The 24,164-nt window shown below is 45.1% G+C and overlaps 1 protein-coding gene across 2 annotated transcripts in view; it reads left to right on the top strand.

The window, feature by feature from the left end:
* The first annotated feature begins 2,934 nt into the window (after nucleotides 1-2,934).
* Pcsk6 (proprotein convertase subtilisin/kexin type 6) overlaps nucleotides 2,935-24,164 on the top strand; it is a 181,108-nt gene continuing 159,878 nt past the window's right edge. For both annotated transcript variants that reach the window (XM_047539423.1, XM_047539422.1), the window contains exon 1: nucleotides 2,935-3,222. In XM_047539423.1, the coding sequence (XP_047395379.1) occupies nucleotides 2,935-3,222 (288 nt within the window). The remainder of the gene's footprint in view (nucleotides 3,223-24,164) is intronic.

The following is a 24,164-nucleotide window of genomic DNA, read 5'->3' as shown; positions in this document are numbered from 1 at the left end:
TGATGCCCATCACACATTCTTTGGGAGATACCACCATGGCCACTGAACCTAGCACATTCCCCACACTGCAATTTTTCAGTCAACTGTCTAGTGCCTAAATGGAGGTAATTCTGAATCAAATTCTGTTTCAAAACATCCCCATGAGGTAGAGCAAAGTCTTCTGCTCTCCACTGGTTTTGGTTGAATGGATGATGCTGGACCCAGACTGGGCAATCCTATAATTTCTGTAAAAGGGTCAGCCATGGGCACCAGAACACAATTTTAACACTCCTGGTGAAGATTCCTACCTTCTTCTGGTTTGGGAAGATGCTGTATAAGTATCACATCTCTCTATAAACATTTTCTGAAATAAAAGCTAGGCTCCAGTCACCTTTCTGGTCTGTGTCTGTTCCTTCCCAGGCTGGCCAACCTCAACCTAGGAAGGCAGTAGGCTCCCCTGGCCCTGGAGCTGAATGGGATGGCCAGGGCCATCTGGAGAGCGGGAGCTCAAGTGAGTAATAAATCCCCTCCCTGCAGGAGGACCAGCCAAGTTTTATTACAGATCTTATCACAATGCAAAGGGTTGGTTCTCCTATGATTGAGTTAATCCTGTCACTGTGTAAATCAATAGGAAACTCAGAGTAGGTGATTTGATTTAGGATGTTCATTTTGGGAAGCTGGTCTTCCTACAATTTTGAAGCCAAGCTATAGCCCAGGTACTTCCATGACAAATGGAAAGTTTAGCCCCCAAAAGATCAGACGTTGATAAAATAAATTCAGATCCCTCCAAATAAAAATTCAGAGGCATTTTAGTCTCCTCTCAGTTCAGTAGGCTGAATCCCTTAATCTACCAAATTATTATGGAAAAACCCTATCTCTTCCTGTCAAAATCACTGTTCTCATGGGGATACTCTCTTGAGAGACATGAATTGCTTCATAATTACTTAGATTATGCACAGTGTGCAATATCCTTGAAGCAGACCACACACTTGAAGTACAACACAGGAGTAGGATAAGTCCAAGAGACAGGGCTGGCCAACAATGGCCACAGTGACACATGTGGCTAGGAGGGACTGCTGGAGAAAGACAGAGAAAGGCCTCTAATTCTACCTCTGATTCAGTCCAGTGTCCCTTCTCTGTGGGCCAGCAGGCTGGGCAGTCAGGGCAATATTGAGCAAAGATAGGCCAAGCTGAGGGTTCTGAGTATTGTTTCTGCCCAACAGGTGTGGCCTTCTCCTCTAGCACTGGCCAGTTTGTGTTAGGGCTTTGTGTCTTTCCAATGGGCAGTATTCACTAAGCAACCAGGTAGTGACACAAGGGGCCTATATTCTGCAGCGTGGGCAGGTCTGGAGTGACTCCCTGCGGAACGGACCCAGCTTGGCCAGGGGAGAGCAAGGTGTATCTGGTGCAGAAAAGGGAAGGCCATGTGGGAAACGGATCCTCAGGTTTCAAGGGGCCCTTGTGAACATGGATATGTCTTGTCCGGGTTGGGCCTCCCACCACGCCTCCTGTTCTCCCACCTCCATTAGGGTGACTCACGCCTGCAGAAAGGATGAATCATGTGGGTTACGAAACCCAAGGACTCCTGAAAGGGAGGCTGGAAAGGCCCTCAGGTAGCCATCTCTGCAGATCCTGCCCTCTCCCTACCCTCTCTTGCCCCTGGTACACTACCTCCATCTGCCAAGCCACAGACTCAAGCAAGTGAATTATGCATAGCACTATATAACCAGAGACTGCTCCTGGAATCTGAGCATTAGATAAGCAGTTTCTTTCCCACCTCAAGGCCTTTTCTGCCTTTTTTGATTTTGTTTTGTTTCCCCTCCTGTATTAATCAGGCTGAAAGTTTGCTTTCTGTATGGAGTCAATTGGGACCAATGGGTCCTGGGAGGAATAAGAGATCTTGCAGACATCCTCACCTCTCATCATTCCTTGTTTTGGTTCGAACACTTCCATAATTCTCCAGGGTACTCCAAATAATTATCTACTGGATATCAGGCTGCTCCAGGCAGCAGGGTAAGGATGATTCAACTCACTTTCCCACTGACTGGTCCCAGCTCAGTGGGTGCTTTGAGTATACACAATCTAGGGACTACCTGTTACATGGTGGCAGGCCCTGGGCTCATCAAAACAAAATGTTTATCACAGCTGATTGCATGGCAAGAGCTGATGCCATCCTCAAACAGCCATATGGGTTAGGAACTACAGCTACCACTATTTTGCAGATGGAGTGCCTACTCAGCAAGGAAAATAACTTGCCCAAGATCACACAAATGCTCCGTGGTCAGTCTGGGGATTCACCAGCACAGTCTGCCTCTCCAGGTGAGTTCCATAAACTAGTTAAATGCAGCTAATTGCCCTCACGCCTTTGCCCCATATAATGCGCCACTTCAATCAGGCCCGGTCCTGGAACACTCTCAGCTCTTTCCTAGATTTTTTTCCCTAGGACCCTGCACATTGCAAGCTAAGGCGGGCAAGGCTGCCCTGGCCTAGGGGAACCACAGCAGGATGAGTTCAGCCTCCAGGTGCGCGATCAGTGGGAAGGCATCAGCGGAAACCAACTCCTCTGGGGAATGGGAGAACTCACCTGAGATGCCCAAAGACCCTCGGGTTCTTAACAGACCTCAGGGACAAGGCTCTCGCTCAGGGCAGACCTGTGTGCCAAGAGCCCCAAAAGTCTTCGGAGAAGTTCCCCCGGTGGGGGGCGTTTCGGGCCTCCTCTGCGCCCAGCCCCCGGGCTGGTCGCGGGCTCCGGAGCCCCGCCGAACTAGCGAGGGCCCAGGGGCGCCACCGGGCCGCGCGGGCGGGAACGCGCCGCGGCCTCCTCCTCCTCCCTCGCTCCCGCCCGCGGCGGCGGCGGCGGCGGCGGCGCTTCCCCGGCGTGGAGCGGCTTTAAAAGGCGGCACCCCACCCCCCGGCGCACTCGCCGCTCGGGCGCCGCGCGAGCCTGCCGCTGCCATGCCTCCGCGCGCGCCGCCTGCGCCCGGGCCCCGGCCGCCGCCCCGGGCCGCCGCCACCGCCGCCGCTGCGGGCGCAGGGGGCGCAAGGGGCGCCGGCGGGCCCGGGCTCCGGCAGCTCGCGCCGCGCCCCTGGCGCTGGCTGTTGCTGCTCGCGCTGCCCGCCGCCTGCTCCGCGCCGCCGCCGCCGCGTCCCGTCTACACCAACCACTGGGCAGTGCAAGTGCTGGGCGGCCCGGCCGCCGCGGACCGCGTGGCCGCTGCGCACGGCTACCTCAACTTAGGCCAGGTGAGTGCGGTCAACCCAGCGCGCCGAAAACTTTCCCGGCGGCCGGCGGGCACGCGCGAGGGGGCGCCTCTGTCGCCAGCCCGACCTGCGGCGCCGCGTGGGAAGGCGTCCGGGACGGCTTGGCCAGCGCGTTAGTGGGGCGGTGGAGGCACCCCGCGGGGAGTCTCCTGGGAGTGCGGCGCGTGGGACACCCAGCGGAGAGGACCAGTTGGCGCGGGTAGGCTACTTACGCATCCCAGACGAGCTGGACGTGGGACCCCTGGCACTGCCGCCCAGCTCTGGCGCTCGGAAGTGTGGCCTCGGGTGCGGGCCCGGCACGGACACCTGCCTGTCAGCGCGGCACTAGGGAGCTCTCTGGAGCGTCGCGCTCCGCTCACCGATGCTGTCCCCATTGTTCACCCAGTTATCTCTTCATGGTCCTAATTCCTCCACGCGGCCCCCCTGCCCTCGACGGGCGACGCGGGACTCTGGGCCCGGTGCGCGCGCTTGGGAGGCCAGCAGCTCGGTAGGTGACATGCGCGTGGCTGGGCGTCTCGGACTCGTTTTCCCCGTGTTAGCGGCTTCTGGGAGGCAGGGTGTCCTGGTACCGGCGTCCAGAGGCAAGTCCCTTTCAGGAAGGCTCTCAGGGCAGTGTAGGACCCAGGGGCTGGAGGCAGAGTTGGGGGGCTACCGTTAAACCTTTCTAAGCCTAGAGAGTGTGCTTTGTTTTTGTTAGCTGTCTACATACTAGCCGTGTGACCTTAGGGAAGTCATTTCCCTGACTTGAGCATGCCTAGGGATGGTGACAATGCATACTTGCTTGCGGTTGTTGGGACGATCCAATGTTGTTTGGAAGACCCGGTGTTTGGAAGCTATGGTTCAGGGAGGCAGAAGCACCCTCGCCCACAGCCTCGGGCTATCACTATCTTCATCTAGTAAGAAGAACTGAGCCTTGGGCAGGAAAGCTGCATAGCTCGGAAGGACTGCCAAGGCAGACCCCTTTTTTCCTGTTGTAACCCCACAGAAGGCTGATGGGGTGGGTTGATCCGGATTTATGGCCCGTGGAGGACCTCAGCAGGCTGAAGTGTGCAGTCCCACCAGGGGACCACTCAGTGCAGTTTACAAATCTACAAACTACACACTGAGAGGAGCAAGTGAAATGACAAGGAAGCACCGCCTCATAACTCAAACCCTAGTGCCAGGCAGTGTTAAATTTAGTTTCATCATTATCCATGACAGAAACCAGCAAAGTGTGGTGCAGCCCTGATCTAACGTTTCTTCTGCAACTCAAATCAGATGTTGATACTGCTGGTGTAGGGTGTAAGACCTCCTGGACAGGTAGATTCTGCCTTTTGAAGTTAACTTCACACAGTGGTTGAGTTTATCTGAAAGAACATACTCATGTCTTTTGTATGTCTTTAAAAAAAAATTTTGTGACCCCCTCAAGTCTCCTCAAACATTCTGTGATATAAGATTTTGCCTTTGGGTAGCACTGTTTCTGTAGCTTTCAAATCTCCCTGGCTGATTGTCCAGACTGTAGAAGGCACTCCTCCTGTTTGCTTAAAGGCTCCCTGGCTCCTGCCACACTTCACTGCTCTGCCCAGGTGGCCTGGCAATTTGTCTTCAGCTAAAAGTGACTCTTAAACTGCATGGTAAACTACAAAGTGCTTGGGTTTTAGGTTCCTATAGTTAAAAGAACAGAGCGGAGGAGAAGTTGAACCATAACTTCTTGGATATTGCAAGAGATAGGCAAAGAGGTACAGTCAACTCTTCTCTTGAAATTTCTGTCCCCAGAAATAAAACTCTTCAGCCCCTCCCTGATCAGGCAAGGCCTTTAACTCAACTGTTAGACTAAGTTGCTTTCTCATAAAGTCTGCTCTCCTGATTTTGCCTGGGGGTGAGAAGTTTCCCCCTGTATGTAACCCTGGATTCAGAACATTCCAGGGTGTCTCTGAGGGTGTCCCCAGCTCTGCTCAGTGTAGCCAGGGTGAACTCTACACAGCCTGATCACTCAACTTGGTCGGCAGTCATGGTGTTGGCGGGGTCACTGGGACATTCACAAACTGAAGGATTACTTTGTTAGGGATAGTAGCTGTCTCAAAGGCCTGGGCATGATTACTCAAGGAAGGCCTATTACTCTTTATTCCCAAACCGGCTTTCTGTCCCCACCTCTAAGTGCACTGCTAATGTGGAAAAGGCCTGGAGCTTTCCAACCTCTACCCACTCAATAAGAACTCTTTAAAAAGCTTATTGCCTTTTTTCAACCAGGAGAATTTGTGACTCATAAATAAGATGTAGATGTTATTACCTTTGATTTATAGATGAGTAAATGGGGGTGAAGCAAGGGAGGGAAGCTGTTTTTATTCACACAGTAAGCGTGTGTCACCCCTGACAATTGCGCTCTTGCTCTGTCTCTTGCTGTATTCTCAGGTCTGAGATCTCCTTTGTGTGACTCTCCAAATCCTTGATGAGCAATTAGTATTATGCTCTATACCTGCCTGAACCACAGCTCGGTTTTCCCTCCATGACTGGTGCTCTGAGTTCTTGCTTGACTGTTTTACTTTATTTCACACAACTGATAACCTGATTCAGTTTATCTAACATAGTTCAAAGGTAATTTAGATAAGTGGTTATTCACTTTTTTGGAATCATAGCTCTTTTTCAGGATCTGATACAGTCTCTGGATCCTTTCCATTAAAAAATATGTGTCATCAGGAATAATAAAAGCTAGCCACCCTTTGCCCCCTCTAGTCTGCATTCCAGATAATGCCAAAAAGGAAAATAAAAGGAATAAAAATTTGGAAGATTCAAACTGACAGTTCACACAACTAAACAACTTGGGTAATCCAATGAAATTTAAAGGTTAACTATTAGACTAAAAGGAAAGTCCAGTGTGCTACTAGATTAATACTAACTACCTATACAACAGTGATATCTATCTGAAAAGATAAAACAAATTATAATTAATTTTAGTATAAAAACTATAAGATAGGAATAAATATAAAAGAAAGGGAGGCTTATGGAGAAAATTTAATTGAAAAAAATTTTTTTAAATTTTAATGGTGCTAGTGTTCAAACTCAGAGCCTTGTCCATGCTAGGCATGCACTCTAACACTCAACTACATTCCCAGCCCCTGAAAATTACAAAACATTTAAAGGAAAGATTGAGGGGGGAAAAAAAAGGTGAATAAATGCAGAGATGCATTATGTTCGTATATGGAAGGATTAAATATCATAGTTGCTCCCAGATTAATCTGTTAATTCAGTGTAATTCTGTTTAAGACCCAAATGGATTACATGTGGAATATGAAATCCACACAGGAACTTCAGAATTCATATCCAAGAATACCTCAGATGAGTCTGAAAAGGAAGAGCAAGAAGGGAAGCTATGGCAATCCTAGCAGTTCAGCACTGGCCTAGTGATGGTCCATCCTGTCAGTGGAATGGACTCCACTAAACATGTTGGGGAACCTGTATGTGTGAGCAGGAGAATTACACATGGACGGGAAAAGATGGACCACTTAATGCATGGTGCTAGGAGAACCAACTCTCCACATGGAGAAACAATTAGATTCTCATCCCATATAACACAGCAATAAATTCCAGATAGGGTTAAAAGACCTGAGTATATAAAACTTTTAGAAAAAAATAGAGCAGCATACCTTTATGACATTGAGAATGGGAAGAATTTGTTAAACAAAATGGTAAAAGAAGGTAATACAAAAAGGGAGGGACTGATACATTAAAATATTCTATATTCACAAAGGCATCCGAACAATTAAAAGTAAGTAGTAGACTAGGAAAAGTGTTATAAGATATAACAAACCAATTGGTGCATCAGGTATTTTAAAAATTTTAAGTTGATGTGGAAAAGATAAACGTCAGGTAAGATGGGGAGGTATATGAAGAGAGTTCAAAAGAGGTGATCCAAACAGCCAATAAGCAGAAAAGATGCTTGACCTCACTGGTAGTTACAGCAGCACAACAGCTTAAGGCAATGATGAGATACCATTTCACATCTATCAGATTGGCAAACATGGAAAGGCATTAGCATCAAGAGTTGACAAGAAGGTAGAGCAATGAGAACTTTCAGATGCTGCTGGTGGATTCTGGTACAAGTACTTGGGAGAGCATTTTGGCTTGTATGGCAAGGCTGCATTGCACCAGCAAGTCACCATCTAAGCTCATACTGCATACTCTTGCACACATGCACAGCAAGACTGATATAGGAATGTGCTTTCAGGAATTTCTTAAGAAGGAAAAAACAACCTAAATATTCACCAGTGGAACAATGGAGAAATAAATCAAAAGTCACACCATGGAACACTATACAGTGGTTACAAATGAATAAACCAAGATATATATCTATATAGATAAATCTCAGAATGTTGAGTTAAAAAAGGCAAACTGCAGATATACTACACAATGGCACTTATGTAAACTTTTAAAAATCCACAAAACAATAGTGTATTTTTTATGGATGCTTATAGATGTAGCAAAAGTTTAGAAGCATGGGTTACAAGGATCCCCATCAACTTGTAGTTGGTAGTAGCCTCTGAGATGGGAGAGAAGGAAAAGAAGCTGTGGAGAGAGATGAACAACCGGCATTTTTCCTCATTCATGATACACATGTGCATGCCCTCCATGTCCTTGAGTTTCTTTTCCCTGGCCTTAACCAACCCTGAATTGAACGTGTTTGGGGGAAAATATGCATCTGAACTGAACACGTACAGACTTTTCTTCCTATCTTGATTCCCTATACAATATAGTATAACAACTACTTACATAGTATTTACATTATTTTGGGATTATATGTCTTCTACAGATGGTTTAAAGTATGTAGGAGGATGTGTGCAAATACTATATCATTTTATATAACGGATTTGAGCATCTATGGGTTTTATTACCTGAGGGAATTCTAGAGCCAGTCCCCTGTGAATATTAAAGGACAGTTGCATGCAAACATGAATATACAAAATTGTATTTAGACATTTTATGCTTTCTTCATATCAGAAAACAGTACATATGAGAATGAATACATGTGCATTCACATGCCTATATGTACACGTATATATGTTGACATGTACATTGCACACATACACACCTATACACAAATAAAATGTTAAAAGTAAGAAAAGTACATCATATATATATCTGTGTGTATATGTGTGTATATATATATATATACACATATATATATATACAGATATATATATATATATCTGTATATATATGCTATGGTGTTCCTGGACCACTTGAAGCACATCTGTGGATACATAGGTGTCTCTGGACCCAGGTTGAGAATTCCTTGCTTTAGGTCTTCCAGCCTGAGCGGATCTGCTTGTCAAGGAATGGTCACCTGGAGAAACAGAATGCTTGGCTGCAGATCACATGGCTATTTGGACAGAGCTGCACCCAGAGCCCAGGAACCCTGCTCCCAGCCCTTGTCCTTCCCTTCTACCATGTTCCATTCTCCCTTGACTCATCTCCTGGCAGGGGAGGGGGTGTCATTCCAGTCCATGTGCATCGTTACCTTTGACATTGATGACTCTGAGAACAGGCAAGTTGTTTATGTGAGAGAACAAGATACTCACTACACCCTGAATCACAGCTTTTGGAAGTGATGTTTATCTGAAGGGTGGCATTTAAACACCATACTTCCCCTTGGATTTTTGCTTTGCCTGGGGTATTGAGCTAATTTGTTGGTTCTGTGTCTGAACATAAAAAGGCAGGCTGGCTGCCAGGGCCCTAAAAGATCTAAGAGCCTTAAATGATTTTGAACTTGCCTTAAATAGTTTTCTTAAAATAGCTGCTGAGCAGGACGTACCTGGCCCAAAATTTCAGGTGGACCCGTGGAATCCATTTGTCAGCAGAGGAAAATTGTCATGATACAGACAGGTTGTTCTCACAATGAAAAACCAGCTGAGGCCTTAACCAGGTGTTAAAATAATGGCCAGAACGTATTCCAGCCAGAGTGTCAGGGGGCTTGATAGGAACAAGGAGAATCTCAGAATAGCAGTCACCTGTGACCTAGTTTTTGAATGTTCTTGGTGTTATGTGCTCTGAGCCAAGAGCCATTTGTATGACTGACCTGGCCTGGGAGAGGTTCTGGGTATGAAGTGGGGGACACAGACGAGATTATGATTTTGAAGCTGCTTGTGTCATACCCTCTCATTTCGCATCTTTACTCAGTTGGTCACATATTTCAGCAGACAGGGTTTAATTGAGTGAACTGCCCTCCTGAGTCATTAGGACTAGGGTGGGGAGAAGTAACCAAAGCTGAGCTAGCTGCAGTATGTGAAGCTAGGAAGGCCTCAGAAGGCAGTGTTTGTCCAAAGGGAGACCCAGAATTAAGCCTGACTGGTCCTTGAGAAAGGTTTGAGTTTCTCTAGTTAGAAACCAAGGGAGCAAATCAGAAACACTGAGCTTTTGACAGAGTCAGCAAGACTGGACACACCAAGACCCCTTCCTGCTCTCGCACTTCTAGTGGCCACAGATCCATAAGGCTGACCAGACACTGTTCTCCAGTGTCCACCAACTCCTTGCCATCCTGGGAACATCCTGAGCTCTTAATTTTCCATCCCAAAAGTAATTCTGGGAATCCTCCCCAGCCCACCCCAGGTTCCTCTTCCTAGTACCCTGCACACGATGTGTTTCTGGGTACTTATCCTCAGTCTCTGTATCTCTCCTGGTTCCCAGGGTCTGTGCTTGGCCTTGGTATCAACCAGAAGCCCAGGTATGTGCTTGACCCAGCTGACATTTCTCATGTGAGTTCTCTTACTCAAGGAGCCTTGTAACACCTGCAGGGAGGTGTCACCAGGCCAGTTTAAGGGCGATGAGGCCTTAGGTCCAGCTGGGTTCTGACAAGCTGGTGACTGACATGCCCCAAAACCACACCCTCCAACTTGCCTTCTACCTTCATCACCTTTGACAGGTGGGTCTTGCTCCTGCTTCTGAGTGAAGGGCCAGTCGTCCAACAACTGAAAGCCTTTCAGCTCCCTGCCAGAATGAACAAATGAATGACAAATGAATCTACATGGACCCCACCAGCTAGTCTTCTTCCCTCCACCAGGCAAACACATGCACATGTCCACATGCCTACACACACACACACATACATACACAGGTCTACATGTTATATTCTTCTGTCTGGGAAAGTCTGGTTTCTTATCAGCACTGAAACTTACATTTCTCCAATTGGATAGAAAACATAAACTCGTGTAAGAAAATAGTTCCTCGTGTAAGACCTCAATTGTCCCTTATTATTTTTTCAAGTTAACTCCTTCAGTTCCACATTTGGAAAAATTGTTTCATGTAGACATTGGTTGACAGCCCAGGTTAATGCATTGGCAGCTAAAATAGTACCGTTGGTGGGAAAGTAAGTGCCCTTGCATTTTTCCTCACTACTGTAGATCTTTACTGACTATTGAGAGTAATAGAAGAAAAATCTAAACCTTTTCTTATCTTTGTAAAAGTGGCACATGCTTCTGAAGTTTGTAAAATACCTCAGAAAACAAACTAAAAGAATTGAATATAGCAGGGAAACTGCATGAACCCTTGTTCTACATTAATACCCATTATATGTCAATCTGTGATTTTTTTCCTAACACTATCTTTGTACAATTTCTAACAACATGTGACACCATTAGATACTTTTTTAAGCCATTCAGTTGTTGGATGGCTGGCCCTTTGGAATGTTCTATGTATTGACCTTAACTCAGGAAAATAAACAACTTTCTTGTTTGCCAACAAAAAAATAAATAAAAATTAAAAAAAGAAAAGAAAACATAGACTCAACCCCTCTGTTCCTCCTAGGATGATGCCACACTCAGTTCCTCAAAACTGAGTGTGGCAGACTGATTGCCCTTTGCTGCAAACCTCCTTTTGTGCAGATCCCTATCTCCACAGGGGGACCACCTTCTACCCTGGAAACCATCATTGCCTCCATATGCTGCTAGGCTCCCATCTCACCTATGACAAGCCTATGTTATCTATCACCCTCCTGGCTCTCAGGTCCCCCGCTTCTTCCTGCCTCCCACCTGCCTGCATTGCTTTAGGGCTTCCTCCTCCACCCTACTACCTTCTGCCCCAATTCCAGCCCCAACTCTGTTGAACTCCTTTCTTCATGCTCTTGCTTCCCTTTAGTCTTTCTTGTTCTGTTCTTTCTGCCCAGAAGGGTTTCTCCCAGTCCACCTGGTTAGCCCTCCCTCCTGGCTCATTGCCACCATTGAGTCCATCAGTGGACCTCCCTTGATTTCCCTAGCCTAGTGGATGTGCCCTTCTGAGCTCTCAGCCCCTGTCACCCTTTTATTTATGGCCTGCTAGCTTGTCTGCTGTTGGACTTTGGGCTTCCAGGGTGAGCCAGTCCAAAGGTGGTCCTCTGACTGCTCACTAAGATCAGTTCCAATTCTGCCACCTCTATGATAGCTGAGAACTCACATCAGGGCAGCTTGTGGCCAAGGGACATGCATGCATTTATTCAGCCCCTGTTTGTTGTGTGCTTTCTTGATTGTCATGGGTCTTTATGAAGAATCATGGTCAAGCTCCTGCACTTGCATGTTAATTAATGAAACACCACCACCACCACCTTTTAATCTTAATTCCTTGTTTTTTGAAGTCAGTGACTAATCCATCCTCATATGTGTACCTGTGACACTCTCCTTTTCTTCTAGGTCAGGTCAGCTGCATGCAGAGCCAATAATCCCATGGGCCCTGGCACTGTTCTGGAGCCCATTATATATGCTATATGCTTTTATGCTGTATGGGTTCTGTCATCCTGTCTAGTCATGGGTCTTCCTGATGTAATCATGTCTCTGCTGTTTGAGAATTTTGAAGACCCAGTGGCAGGCACAAGTCCCCCTGTCCAGGCCTGCAAGAAATGAGAATGAATAGCCATCAGCTGTCGGGAGCCTCATGCTCTGTGGGATGGGATTGGCAGCCTTGGGTGACCATGGTAACCAGCCCATCAATGCCCTCAGTGTCGAGATGGTGGCACCGCAGAGAGGAAGAAATAGTCTCATTGTCTACCCCTTGGCCACTTGGACACAAACAAGCCGCACCCCGCAGGGCCCCGCAGCCTGGCCTGACGGGCGGCTCTGCTGTGCTATGCACAGATCCCCTTGCTGAATTGGGCCAGGAAGGGGCTGTCAATGTCAGTTCTTTGACCCTCCTTGGGGCCGTTCAAATTTCTGCCAGGGGCTGACATCACTTTTTCAGAGTCCTTGTTGGGTAAAGCCATCTTCTTAGTGGGAAGAAACAGCCAGAATGGATCAGCCTCCTGAACCTCAGACTGGTCAGTCAGGTTGCCTCCACCATAGAGATAAGTAAATCAGTGACCGGCGTTAGCACTTTAACTTTCCCCCTTTGGTATGAAAATATCCTGGTGACAATTCTCAGAAATGATCAAGAGAGCCAGCTTATTGCCTACGAGAGGCCCAAGTCCACCTCAGCAATCTTTACCAGACTCTTCTCCAGGTGAAGAGTGAAGGAGGGCAATGAAGGGGGGAGGAGAGACTTCCCTCTTGTCAGATAAGGACCCTCTCCGCAGAGGCCAGGCCTGTCGCTCTCCCCAGCCCACAGCCACAGCCCAGAATGGGCCTGCCCTCTCGCACTCTGATAGCACCCTGATCACTGCTACTCTGCTTTCCCTGCATCCTTTCTGGGCTGTTTCCCACACTGCCACCAGAAGTTTCTTCAGAATCATAAGCCTCATTCTGTCCTTTCACTGCTTTAAAACGAGTAGAAGTTCCTGCTCAGCAAAGCACAATACATTCAACCATTTGTGAGCAAGCTGTCCCTCCTTCCTGCTCCATCCTCAACCCTGAAGTCCTCATTTCTACTACATTCTTCAGCTATTCCAGACCTCTAGTGTTCTGGAAACTTTCTGTATGCATTTTCTTTCTTTCATGCCTGCTATTGTTGTTTTAACCCGGATACCCATTCCCCATACAGTCTACCTTGAGAACCCTGTTCTCCATCAAGATTAGCTAAAGTGATCTTTCCTGCCCTGTCTGTTGCTCAGCAGGGCTGGCAGTGTCCTCCCAGAGCTCCTTGGAAGCACTCAGCCTGGGATGCAAGGGTGTCTGTCTTCCTGCTAGACTGTAGCATCTTGTGGTCAGTGTCTTTACCTTACTTGTTTGTGTTTTCTTGGGCCCTACCCTGATTCCCAGCACGTAGAAGTTTTAGTGAACAAGACACCTTTAGAACTTTTTTATTTGGTGGTGGTAGTGGGGGTACTAGGGATTGAACCCAGGGGTGCTTAACCACTGAGCCGCATCCTCAGTTCTTTTTATTTTTTGAAATAGGGTTTCACTGAGTTACTTAAGGCCTTGCTAAATAACTGAGGCTAGCTTTGAACTTGCAGTTCTCCTGCCTCATCCTCCCAAGTTGCTGGAATTACAGGCTTGTACCACCACAGAAATTTTTGTATGAGGACTTGTGATTTCTTGATTCTATTCATCAAAGGTAAATGATCCTCAGAGCATGAGTAAGGGGAACTTTTATTATTTCCCTTTCTACTGAATTCCAGGAGGTTTGTGAGTGGCAGACATTTGTGAAGTTTCCTTATAGTCAAATCACTTGAGTTTTTCCTACCCTGTGACATTTCCTGGTATCTCATCATTGGACAGCATTTTCCCCAGCACTAGACTTCTGAGTGATTTTACAGGGTCATCTACAGGGATTTGCAAATCAAGTCCTTTGTCACCTATGTCACATGGCTGTGCCAGGGTAGACCTGGTCAATCTAGCAGAACCCACAATCCTGGCCTAGTGTCCTCTGTAAGTGAGGGTGAACACCTTGCTCCTAGGTGGGCAGAAGAGTAGGAAGAAAGGAAGCCAACAAGAGAACTGGAGAAACCTAAGAAGGGGAAGGAAATGTAGAGAGTAAAGGAGCGGGTAGAAAAAGAGGCATAGACCCATCCCAGGGCCTTAGTAGGAGACTTTTCTGTGAAGTTTAGTCTGTAAAGAAGTCAAGTCCTTAGTGCACACAGCCTCTCCATCCCTAGCTGTAACTGTATTTCATTACAGTGCTATCCGGGTTGGTGAGCTCCAGTGTCCCCACCATGATTGCCACCATTCAGCTCTTACAAGGTCCTTACCGTCCAGCAAACACGGATGATAATCCCCCAAGTCCTGGTATTAAAACCCCATTACACTTATGAGCATTTCTGGGCAAAATGGGCCCAGAGAGTTTGAATAACTTACTGCAGTTTAGTAAATGTCATCCTGGTAAATGTCAGCATAGAGAACTTGAATTCATAGATAGTGTCCGTAACCTGTATCTGCAAAGAGAAGGTGGTACCCGAGCCAGCAAGGGAGCTTGAGGTGATGTTTTTTAACTGGCTACATCAGAAAGGGTAGATTCCAGGCAGGTGGAAGCATGGGGGCAGGAAGGGAGCCTTGTGTGGCCCTCCTGGTGTGAGGGTGACTATACTGAGGATCCTCCCTTTTTAATCAGGCCTCTGGCCTGGAGCTCACTTCAAAGACTCATCTATGCAGGAATGAAGGCCGGTCAGTATTCTTTTTATTTATTTTTTTTTATCATGGTGCTGACGGTTCCAGCCCATGGCCTCTTGCATGCTAGCCAGTGCTCTACCACTGAACCACACCTCAACCCTAGACCCACATTCTAGATGTTGGTCCTAAGACTCTTAAGGGCAGGGAGATTTTCTTGGATCCCCCTCCCCCAGCATATCAGTCAGTATTTCCCATGCCATGGGAAGAGAGTAGGAGAGTGGACCACTGTGCAACTGAACATCAGAGACAGAAAGCAGAACTCCAGAGGAGAGAAGAGGCCTAATGAGGACCCAAGGCTGCACAGAGGGTAGCCTTTTACATTACTTGATCTTTCTCATTATAATACAAAAAGAATACATGTATGCAGAAAAGTTTGGAAACACAGAAGAAAACTAAATTACAAAAATTCTTAATTCCACCAGCCAGAGATCATCACTGTTAAAATTTGGACCATATCTTTTTGCTGTTTTTGTAAATCTGTGTGTGTGTGTGTGCGTTCGCTTGCGCATGCATACTTGTGCTCATATACAGACATCCACTCACACTTGCATATATGCAAATGTCTTATATAAATGATTGTCCCAGTTTTCAACTTGTCCCTCCCAAGTCAGCAACTATCCTGTGGTGTGATTTTTAATGACTGATCAGTATGCCATGGCGTGGGCTCTTGTTTTGCTTAATCTTTCCCTGACGTTTGGGTCAGTGGATTCTTTGTGAGGCCCTGGGAGGTGAATGGTACTGCTGCTGGTCTGGAATGTCAGGGCCATGTGGCACCACTGCCCTGTGCCCATGATGTGTCCTGGGCCCCTGGTGACAGCCTCCTCTCCCATTTTTCTGTCTCCCCATCCTACATCACTGGCATTGCAGAGAGTCCACGATTGGGTAATATTTTTTCAACTCAGGATTTTATTGAGAATTAATTTTAAAAATTGCACATATGTATGTGTGTATATATACATATACACACACACACACACACATATATATATATATATATATATATATATACACACTCCTATTTAATTAATTTATTTATTGGTACCAGAGATTGAACCCAGGGGTGCTTAACCACTGAGCAACACCCCCAGCCCTTATTTATTTATGTATTTATTGTAATTTAGAGACAGGATCTCACTACGTTGCTTAGGGCCTCTCTACATTGCTGAGGTTGACTTTGAACTCATGATCCTTCTGCATCAACCTCCTCAAGCCACCATACCCAGCAACTCTCCCATTTTAAAGAGTTCAAATAGAATTTTATAAAGAGGAGAAATCCCATTCTTTCCTCATCCCTTCCCCTATTTGCACCTCCATTTCCACCTCAGTGTATGAGTGTCCTGTTTTTGTGCCTTTAAAGATGTGTATATATATATATATATATATATATATGCACATACACACATGTAAAGTATTGGAGGCTTCATTTTTTACAAAAATTTGATCCACCTAAACGTTTTCTTCTGTACCTAGCTTTTCTTAACCATCTTGGACATCTTTCCTTGCTGGTACATAGAGATGTACTTCATCCTTTCCAAATAGTTTTATGACATTTTTATGGATGCAACATCTTTTGTTATACCATTTACCTAAGAAGGTTCATTTGATTGGCCTCCAGTTATTTTTCAGATACTGAACAGTGTCACAGTGATCATCCTTGTTCATGCCTCTCTGGGCACATGAGTGAGAATTTCTATAGGATGTATTATAGCAAAAACAGACATAATAATAAATGCTGGTTGCAGACACTGGTCTGGCCTTTATTATGCGCCTGGTAATTTTCCAAGTGCTTTCCTTGCATTGGCTCATTTAATCTTCTTAGAAGACATATAAGATAGGTGTTTTTATTATCCCTGTTGAAGAGATGAGGAAATCCAGTAATGGAGAGGTTAAGTAACTTCTTCTTGATTACACAGTTTACAAATGCCACAGCCAGGATTTGGATTGAAATGGTCTGGCTCCCAAGGTTGAGAACTGCTGCATCAAAGTATATATGCATGCTACATTGTATGAGGCATTGACTGTGGCTTTCCAAGTTTGTGGTGACAATTGACACTGTCCCCAGAAGTGTATGAATAGAGGTTTATTAATTTTGGGTGGAGATAACCAGTTGTTATATTTGTCAATTCTTATATTGTTTTAATTTGCTTTTTTCCTGATTACTACCAAAGTTAAATATCTCTTCATGTATTTATTAGCCATTTTAATTCTTCTCTGAATTGCTTATTTGTATTCTTTGTCCAGTTTTTCAATTGAGTTGTCTTTTAGTGATTTGTAGGTGTTCTATATTGTAACTGTTTATCCCTTGTTTTTAAGTACATTGCAGATATTTCTCCCATCAGTCACTTTTCTTTGAACTTTGTTCAGAGGGTTTGATTGCCTGCTTATTGTTTTTTGAAGTAAAATCTGCAGTGTGGTTTGCAAGGCTCTGGGCTTGTCACTTTGTGTAACTCAGAGACAAACAAAACTGCAACAGACGAGAACTCAGTCACCATTGAAGAGGAATAGAGACCTAATGTAGGATGGGGACATAATGTGCTTTAGGGGAGCAGAGAGCAGAGCAGTTTCTGCCTAAGGGATTCAGGAGGTCTTTGTGACCAGTGGTATTTGAATCAGCAAGGGAGGTGCTGTTTGGGTGGATGGATCATGAATATTTTCATCTGCATCCCTTCGGAAAACTATTGGGAAACTACTCATCTTCCTTTATCCAGTTAAGGAAAGTCTCAGGAAGGGGCTGCAGTCGAACCAAAAATGGGTCTTGACGCACCCAGGGACTAGCAGTGGTTGGACGCTCCTGACCCATCTGCGGGAAGCAACAAAGGACAACATTAGCAGAGCCTCGGGGCCTGGAGCTTGGAAGATGCAACCTCCTTCTGATACCTCCCTTTGGCCCAGGTGGTGTGGGCTTGAGGACCTCACCCTTCAGGGCCTGGAGCAGGGTAGAGAGGTGGGGAACCAGATGTGTGGAAGGGCAGAGAGAAACATCAGCATGGCAAGATGGATGTCAAGATCTCAGCAAACACCCTGATGCTATTAAGAGCGTAGGGGGGTTCACTGTTTTTATTCAGCATTTCTTGAGTGCTGACATAGTGCATGCAAGATACTGAGTTTGATCACCCCAGTGATCCCTTCCATGGTGCCACTTTTAGCTTTCCATGTGTCCTCTCTGAGGGTCATAGCAGAAACCTGTGGTTTTGTGTCTGTTAGACCCCACGTACCTGGATCAGTGCCTCCTTGTCCCAGTCAAAGTTTATTTAGGTGTGTCTGTCTGAGGACAGATTTTAACACAGAAAAATAAGTCCATTTTTGGCCATCATTGCACTGGGTCTAACACACATCTTGATTTTCTGCTGTTCTTTTTTTAAACTTAAACAAACAAATAAAAATCTCAATTTGTGTTCTTGATAAAGCCCAGTTTCTGAAAAAAGGAAAGAAAACTCATTCTGACCTGCTATCAAGGTAACCATTGATAACTAAGACCATTAACAATCAGTCTTCTTAGGCACATCTCTTTATTTGTCACTTGCAGGAATGTGACACTGTTAACCCCAAGTAAGAAGCTGGGTTAGTTTCAATGCTTAAACAGGTTTATGTATCATGACTTTGCTAATTTAAAACCCTCGTAACCCTTCAGTTTATTTTTATTTATTTATTTGTTTATTTTGCAGCGCTGGGAAGGGAACCCAGAGCCTTGTGCATTCTAGGCAAGTGTTCTGCCGCTGAGCTACCCACCAGCCTGAAAACCCTTCATTTCAGCCCAAGATGCAAAACCCATTTGTGGGAATGGATGTTTTCCATCCCCACAATTTTTTGTCATTGGACAAAATGAACTCATTAGTGTTCCCTAGTTTTTTGTTTGTTTTGTTTTTCCAGGAATGCAGTCTTCTATCTTCTGATATCTGGTCAACCAGGAACATTATAAACCCAAATTGATTCCTTCTCACACTAAATCATCTTAAAACCCAAAAGAAACCTCAGAGGCAGACGAAAATACACTGACTATAGCAATGTCACGTTGGGGAACTAGAACTCAGAAACCCACCCCAGAGCCCCTCTTGTCTTAACAGTATCCCTATTCCAACTAAGTAAATACAGTTCCAAAATGTAACCAGGAGAATTCACTTCCCATTTTGGTTATCCCTCACAAAAAGCCCTGGATATATTTTCTGTTTTCTTATCCTGTCAGGAGTTCAGTGCAGAGAGCTACAGAAAATGCTATTTATTTTTTGGACTCAAAGTTGGTTCTACTTTCCGGCGATCGGTTCCTTTCTTGAAATCAGTCATTTATGGCGCTTTGTACTTGGACTGTGCCGATGGCCGTGCCAGCCTGGGCTCGTCTTTGTGCCAGGCAGTGGCTCAGTCTCCTCCCTGGGTCCCTCCTTAACATTGATCTCCCCGGTGTAGCCTTTCAATGGCTGGACGTTGCCATCGAGAGATCCTTTTCCCCCAAGGCCACAGATACTTGTATGCTTGCTGCTGCCATTCTCCCCGCAGAGGTCTGTGTTTTATTTGAATCGTGCTGTCAGTCTGCATGAATAGATTGCAAGTCTCGAGGCGGGACCATGTTTCTGCATGAACCGTGGGCATGAAACTGATGCTCCAGTGATCGTTAGGAACAATGGATGCAGCCAGGAGGGAACAGTCATCTTGCCAAACTTACACCCAGTCTGTTTTAAATGCCGTGCCTTTGTCCAGAGGTTTGCTAGCCTTGAACTCGATTTGATTTCTGCATTAGCCTGTCACAGCAACAGATGACATGTTGACTGCTGTGACCAGGCCTTCCCAAGCCAGCAGGGACTGTTCTGTGGCTTCCCCTCTTGGTTGTGAAGCTTTGATGAGAGATCAAGCCAAGCGCTTCCAGGGCTGGTCTGCCTGTTCTGCTGCTGGGTTCTCAGCAGCCTGGGGGGCCGCCTCTGTTTGACTCTTACCCCTAGAGGATTATGAATTTCCTGGGTCATTTTACTTGAAAATTTGTTTATCACAATTTTAAGTTTCTTAGGTCCATGTATAGGCAAATAAATAAATAAATGTGATATACCATGAGCAACAAAGAGGAACAGGTAGCCTATATGTATCACAATGTGGATGAATCTCATAGACTGTCTACCAAATGAAAGAAGCTGCATACCAGAGCTAGATGATTCCATTTATAGAAAGTTCTAGAACAGGTGAAAACAGTCTGTAGGGAAAACTAATCCGTTGGAGCGGGACTGGCTAGGAAGGTACATGGGAGACTTCTGGGATGGCATCTTCTGAATGGTAAGGAGTCACACAGTTGTATGCATGTATCAAAACCCCACAGGTGTAGAATGAGCATTTGCTTATTTCATCATGGGTAAATTTTACTTCAAAAGAAGAAAATCCATAAGCAAATACTTAATTATTGATACTGATGTGTATATTGAAGTATTTAGGGAGAAGTGTATTGATACTGCAGTATACTTTGGAGTTTACCAGAAATTGTGGATTGATGGGTGTGGATAGATGGAGAGGAATATGACAGTGATTTCCGTGAAGATGTTAATGGTAGGATAGGGTGGTGGGTATATAGATATTTGCTGTACAAACCTTTCAACTTTGCTGTGTTTGAAATTTTTCATACAAGATATTTGGAGGAAAAGATTGGTAGGGCATGGTGGGGATGAGCCGGATTTGGAAGAAATTGCATGCTGTCTGTCCTTGGAGACATAATCACTAAGTTATGTTTAGAGATGATTAGAAGCCTTCTAGGGATTTAATGGAACAAATGATGTCATCAAAGAAATCCCCATGGAATCTGGTTTTGGGGGCATTTACTTCCGTAGAGTATGCTCTGGGACCCCATTGGCACCTGAAAGGATTATGTGGCTCAGTGAGGCCCTCACTTCTAGCTCTCTGGCAGAGAGGTTCAGCCCCAGGAGGTAACTTCCCAGGAAATGCAAATGAGCAGAGTCCTGCAGTTGAAGGACCTTCCTGTTGAGGAGAGATAAGCCTGCTGCAGATACCCCTGGCAGGCCAATGGGAGTTTGGGTTGCTTGCCTGCTAATTATCTTCTCCTCCTTTCTCTGCAGTATTTTTTTTCCCCTAGCTTCAGAATTTGAATTATTGACTTTCTGTGGACTTCTCAGCCTCTTTTGATTTGTTGAAATCGAAGGGCAAGACCAGTAGTCACTCTGTGCAGATTCCAAATGGGTGGGCATCCTAAGTTGGAATCCTGCCACTATATTCCCCAGGGTCCATCCCAGATCAGATGCAGCCAAGACACAGCAATCAGACTCCTTGTAGGAGAACCTTAGCCCAAGAGGGTCTGCTGGTAAATTTAGGGCATGCTTCAGAAGTGGGGGTGGGGAGAGAGGAAAAGAATGAAAGCATTATTCTAAGAAGCTGCTTTTATTTATAGATTCTCCTAATTCTATTAAAATGAATGCCGGAGGGATATAAAACTTGGAACACATAACACATAATAGAAATGAAAGGACGTTAAACTAAAATAGGGAACAGTGGTGAAATGGGAAGAGAGTCTTAGTACCAAAGGGAAGATGTGACATTTTTCTGAAATAAAATCATCTTAGAGCACATTGTATGGGGAAAGTGAATTAAAATAAGGACTTGGTCAGGAGAAAACTTGGAAGGAAACATAAAATATTTCATAATGAAAAGGAGAAAGTGTTAAGCTGACTCCAGGGGAAAACAAATACGGAGATTACACTAATTACATTATAAAGACAAATAAAATGCCATTGTTGTAAAAGGAAATAAAACTAATTAAATACTTAATGTGTTTTAAGAGATGCTGGCAATATGAAATGTATTAAATATGATAAAATATGTAAATAACCATAATTTGCTCACTTTGTTCCAGCAGCCAGTACAGTGCCTCACCTCTTGTGTATGAAATGAGGATTTCTGACTCCTGTTATAGGATATTATGGGGTTATGATACAAAATGAGTCCTCACTGACATTAGAAAAGCTTGAATCAAACAAGTGCTTTTAAATGAATGAACTGATGGATGAATGAGGAGTCCTTAAATTAGAAGTTTAAAGTCACACACTCAATGGGGAAAACAACAGAACTGCCTTCTGAGATTAAAGTCTCATGAATGAAGGGATGAACATTGTGCTTCTCTTTACTGACAGTAACTTCAGCTCCCTGTGCCTTAGCATTTTCTTTTTGAAAATGGAAGTTAGTAGCACCTCCAACAACCAAAGGCTTGAAATAGTGCCAGCCTTATCGTCATCATCATCATCACCACCACCACCACCATGGTGAATATTAACACCAAGAGAAGCAAGATACATGTCTTCCCTGAGTCTGGCATTGGTATCATGCTAGGAAGGGGTTACTTTTAAAAACAGGAATTCAAAGTTAGTGAGAGGTGTCGTGGAGAAGCATTTGGATACACTGCCTCTTTTACCTTTGACCCTTTGGGGAAAGGTGTAGCTGTTGAAAGTTTAAGATAGGACAGGCAGAAGTTAAGCCAGACTTAAGAAGGAACTGATGGGTCATGACTTGTGCAGCAGGAACCTTCCCGGCCTGCGGTGTGTAATCCCTGGCTCCCAGCTAGGAGACTGGTTGTAGCTCCTCCATTTAGCAGCACGTGAAATGCCCCCTTCAGCCTTTTGCTGACCTGGCACATTCAGCAGAGCTCATGCCTACCACTCCTGATGCAAAAGAGGTCCCTTTTACTTGAAATTAATTAAGGGTTCTCTCCTAGAGAGAAAATAAACTTTAGATCACGTCAGTTGGCCTATGTTGGTATCTCAGAGCCAACAGAGCAGCTTGTGAAGAATGGTCTATGGCATGCAGACCTAGTCAGGGCTTATAGCCACTCTCTACAAATGTCCATTTGCCTATTGATTTCAAATGTTCACTTTTTTTTTTTTTTTTTTTAATTCCTATGACAGCAGTGTACCTGGAGGTTCTAAATTTTTTATCCTTTCCCCAAACATTCTTGCTCTGGGCCTCACTCAGGATGGGTTGCACAGAACACTAGCTGTCTTAATCAAATGAGCATGAGTTCCAAGGGGATCCCAGAAATGGGAAAGCAAAGCAAAAGGTGGAACTTTTTTCTCCTCTGCTCTAATCATAATAGCCAAATTTTTCCTATCATGTATAAAGACAGGTGTGTTTTTTCATTTTATAGGACTAATTTGATCTTATAGCTATTGCAAACAGAGCCAGTAGCCAAAACATAAAACAGAAGATTTAAATCTAATCCTAGAGCTGTTGTCTACACATTGATCAACAATTGGCAAGCCACTTAACATCCCTGGATGTCAGATCATTCATCCATAAAATATAATTGCAACCATCATGGCAAAATAGAGTTCTGCAGCTGGCTGTTGTGAGGAATGCAGGGTAAATGGAAACCTCTGTGAAAGGGACTCTTGTTATTACTATGTATGTGAAGTTGGTCCCCTTCACTGAGGGACATGCTCTGTGATGACTCTGGGGAGAGCCATGCCTTCCCACATGGACACCTAACACCAGTCCATATTGTGACCACTGGCTCAGGGCTAAGGAAGGTGGGTGCCCAACTTTATTTATTAATACCTACCGTGTTTTCCTCCCACACATTTTTCCTGGGTTGGTTACATTTGGATTTGGAGGAGCCATAGACTTGCATGTTTGTGGAGTCCTGAAGTCACAGCCCACCATCTGACACAAAAGCTGAAGTTTGAAGTGATCAAATTGCTGCAGTTTAGTTTAACCAAGTAGTTTAAAAGATCCCCTCCAAGAGTAGATAGTTTGCATTATACTGGGGAATATAATACACCCTATGCATATGCTACATGTGTCCAATGGTGTTGGTTGAGCATTGTCAAATGGTAGCTAGGAATGCATTCAGATGCAAAAACATAAGATAGCTGCTTAGACAAAGTGAAGCTTATCTTTTTTTTTTTTTCCCACCCAGTAAGTTTGGATGTACCCAGCCAGGGTTGGTGCCAGGCATTGTGTTGTCCCTTTTACCTCCACCACTCCCAGCAGGGAGGTCTCATAGCCATTGCCTCATGGCAGCATGGTAGCTAGTACACTTTTTTTTTTTTATTATTGTAAACAAATGGGATACATGTTGTTTCTCTGTACATGGCGTAAAGGTATACCATTTGTGTAATCATAAATTTACATAGGGTAATGTTGTTTGATTCATTCTGCCATTTTTTCCCTTCCCCCGCACCCCTCCCACCCCTCCCCTCCCTCTATACAGTCCTTCCTTCCTCCATTCCTGCCCCCCTCCCTAAACCCAACTCCAACCCCAACACTAACCCCTCCCACCCCCCATTGCTAGTACACTTTTAGGCACTCTCCAAGTGCCAGTCAGGAGGTAGGTTTAGGAGCAAAAGATGTAAAGGGTGAAAGCTTTTTCCTTTTCATTAGTGAAAGGTCATCCTTCCCAGGGATTTGTGCCAACAACTCAGAATGGAACTATGTCACATGGCCATGCTAGCTGCAAGGGAATCTGAGAAT

This window comes from Sciurus carolinensis, chromosome 2 (assembly GCF_902686445.1).
Source record: "Sciurus carolinensis chromosome 2, mSciCar1.2, whole genome shotgun sequence".
Classification (NCBI taxonomy): domain Eukaryota; kingdom Metazoa; phylum Chordata; class Mammalia; order Rodentia; family Sciuridae; genus Sciurus; species Sciurus carolinensis.
Note: the sequence above shows the minus strand (reverse complement) of the source record. Positions and strands in the feature narration are given on the sequence as shown.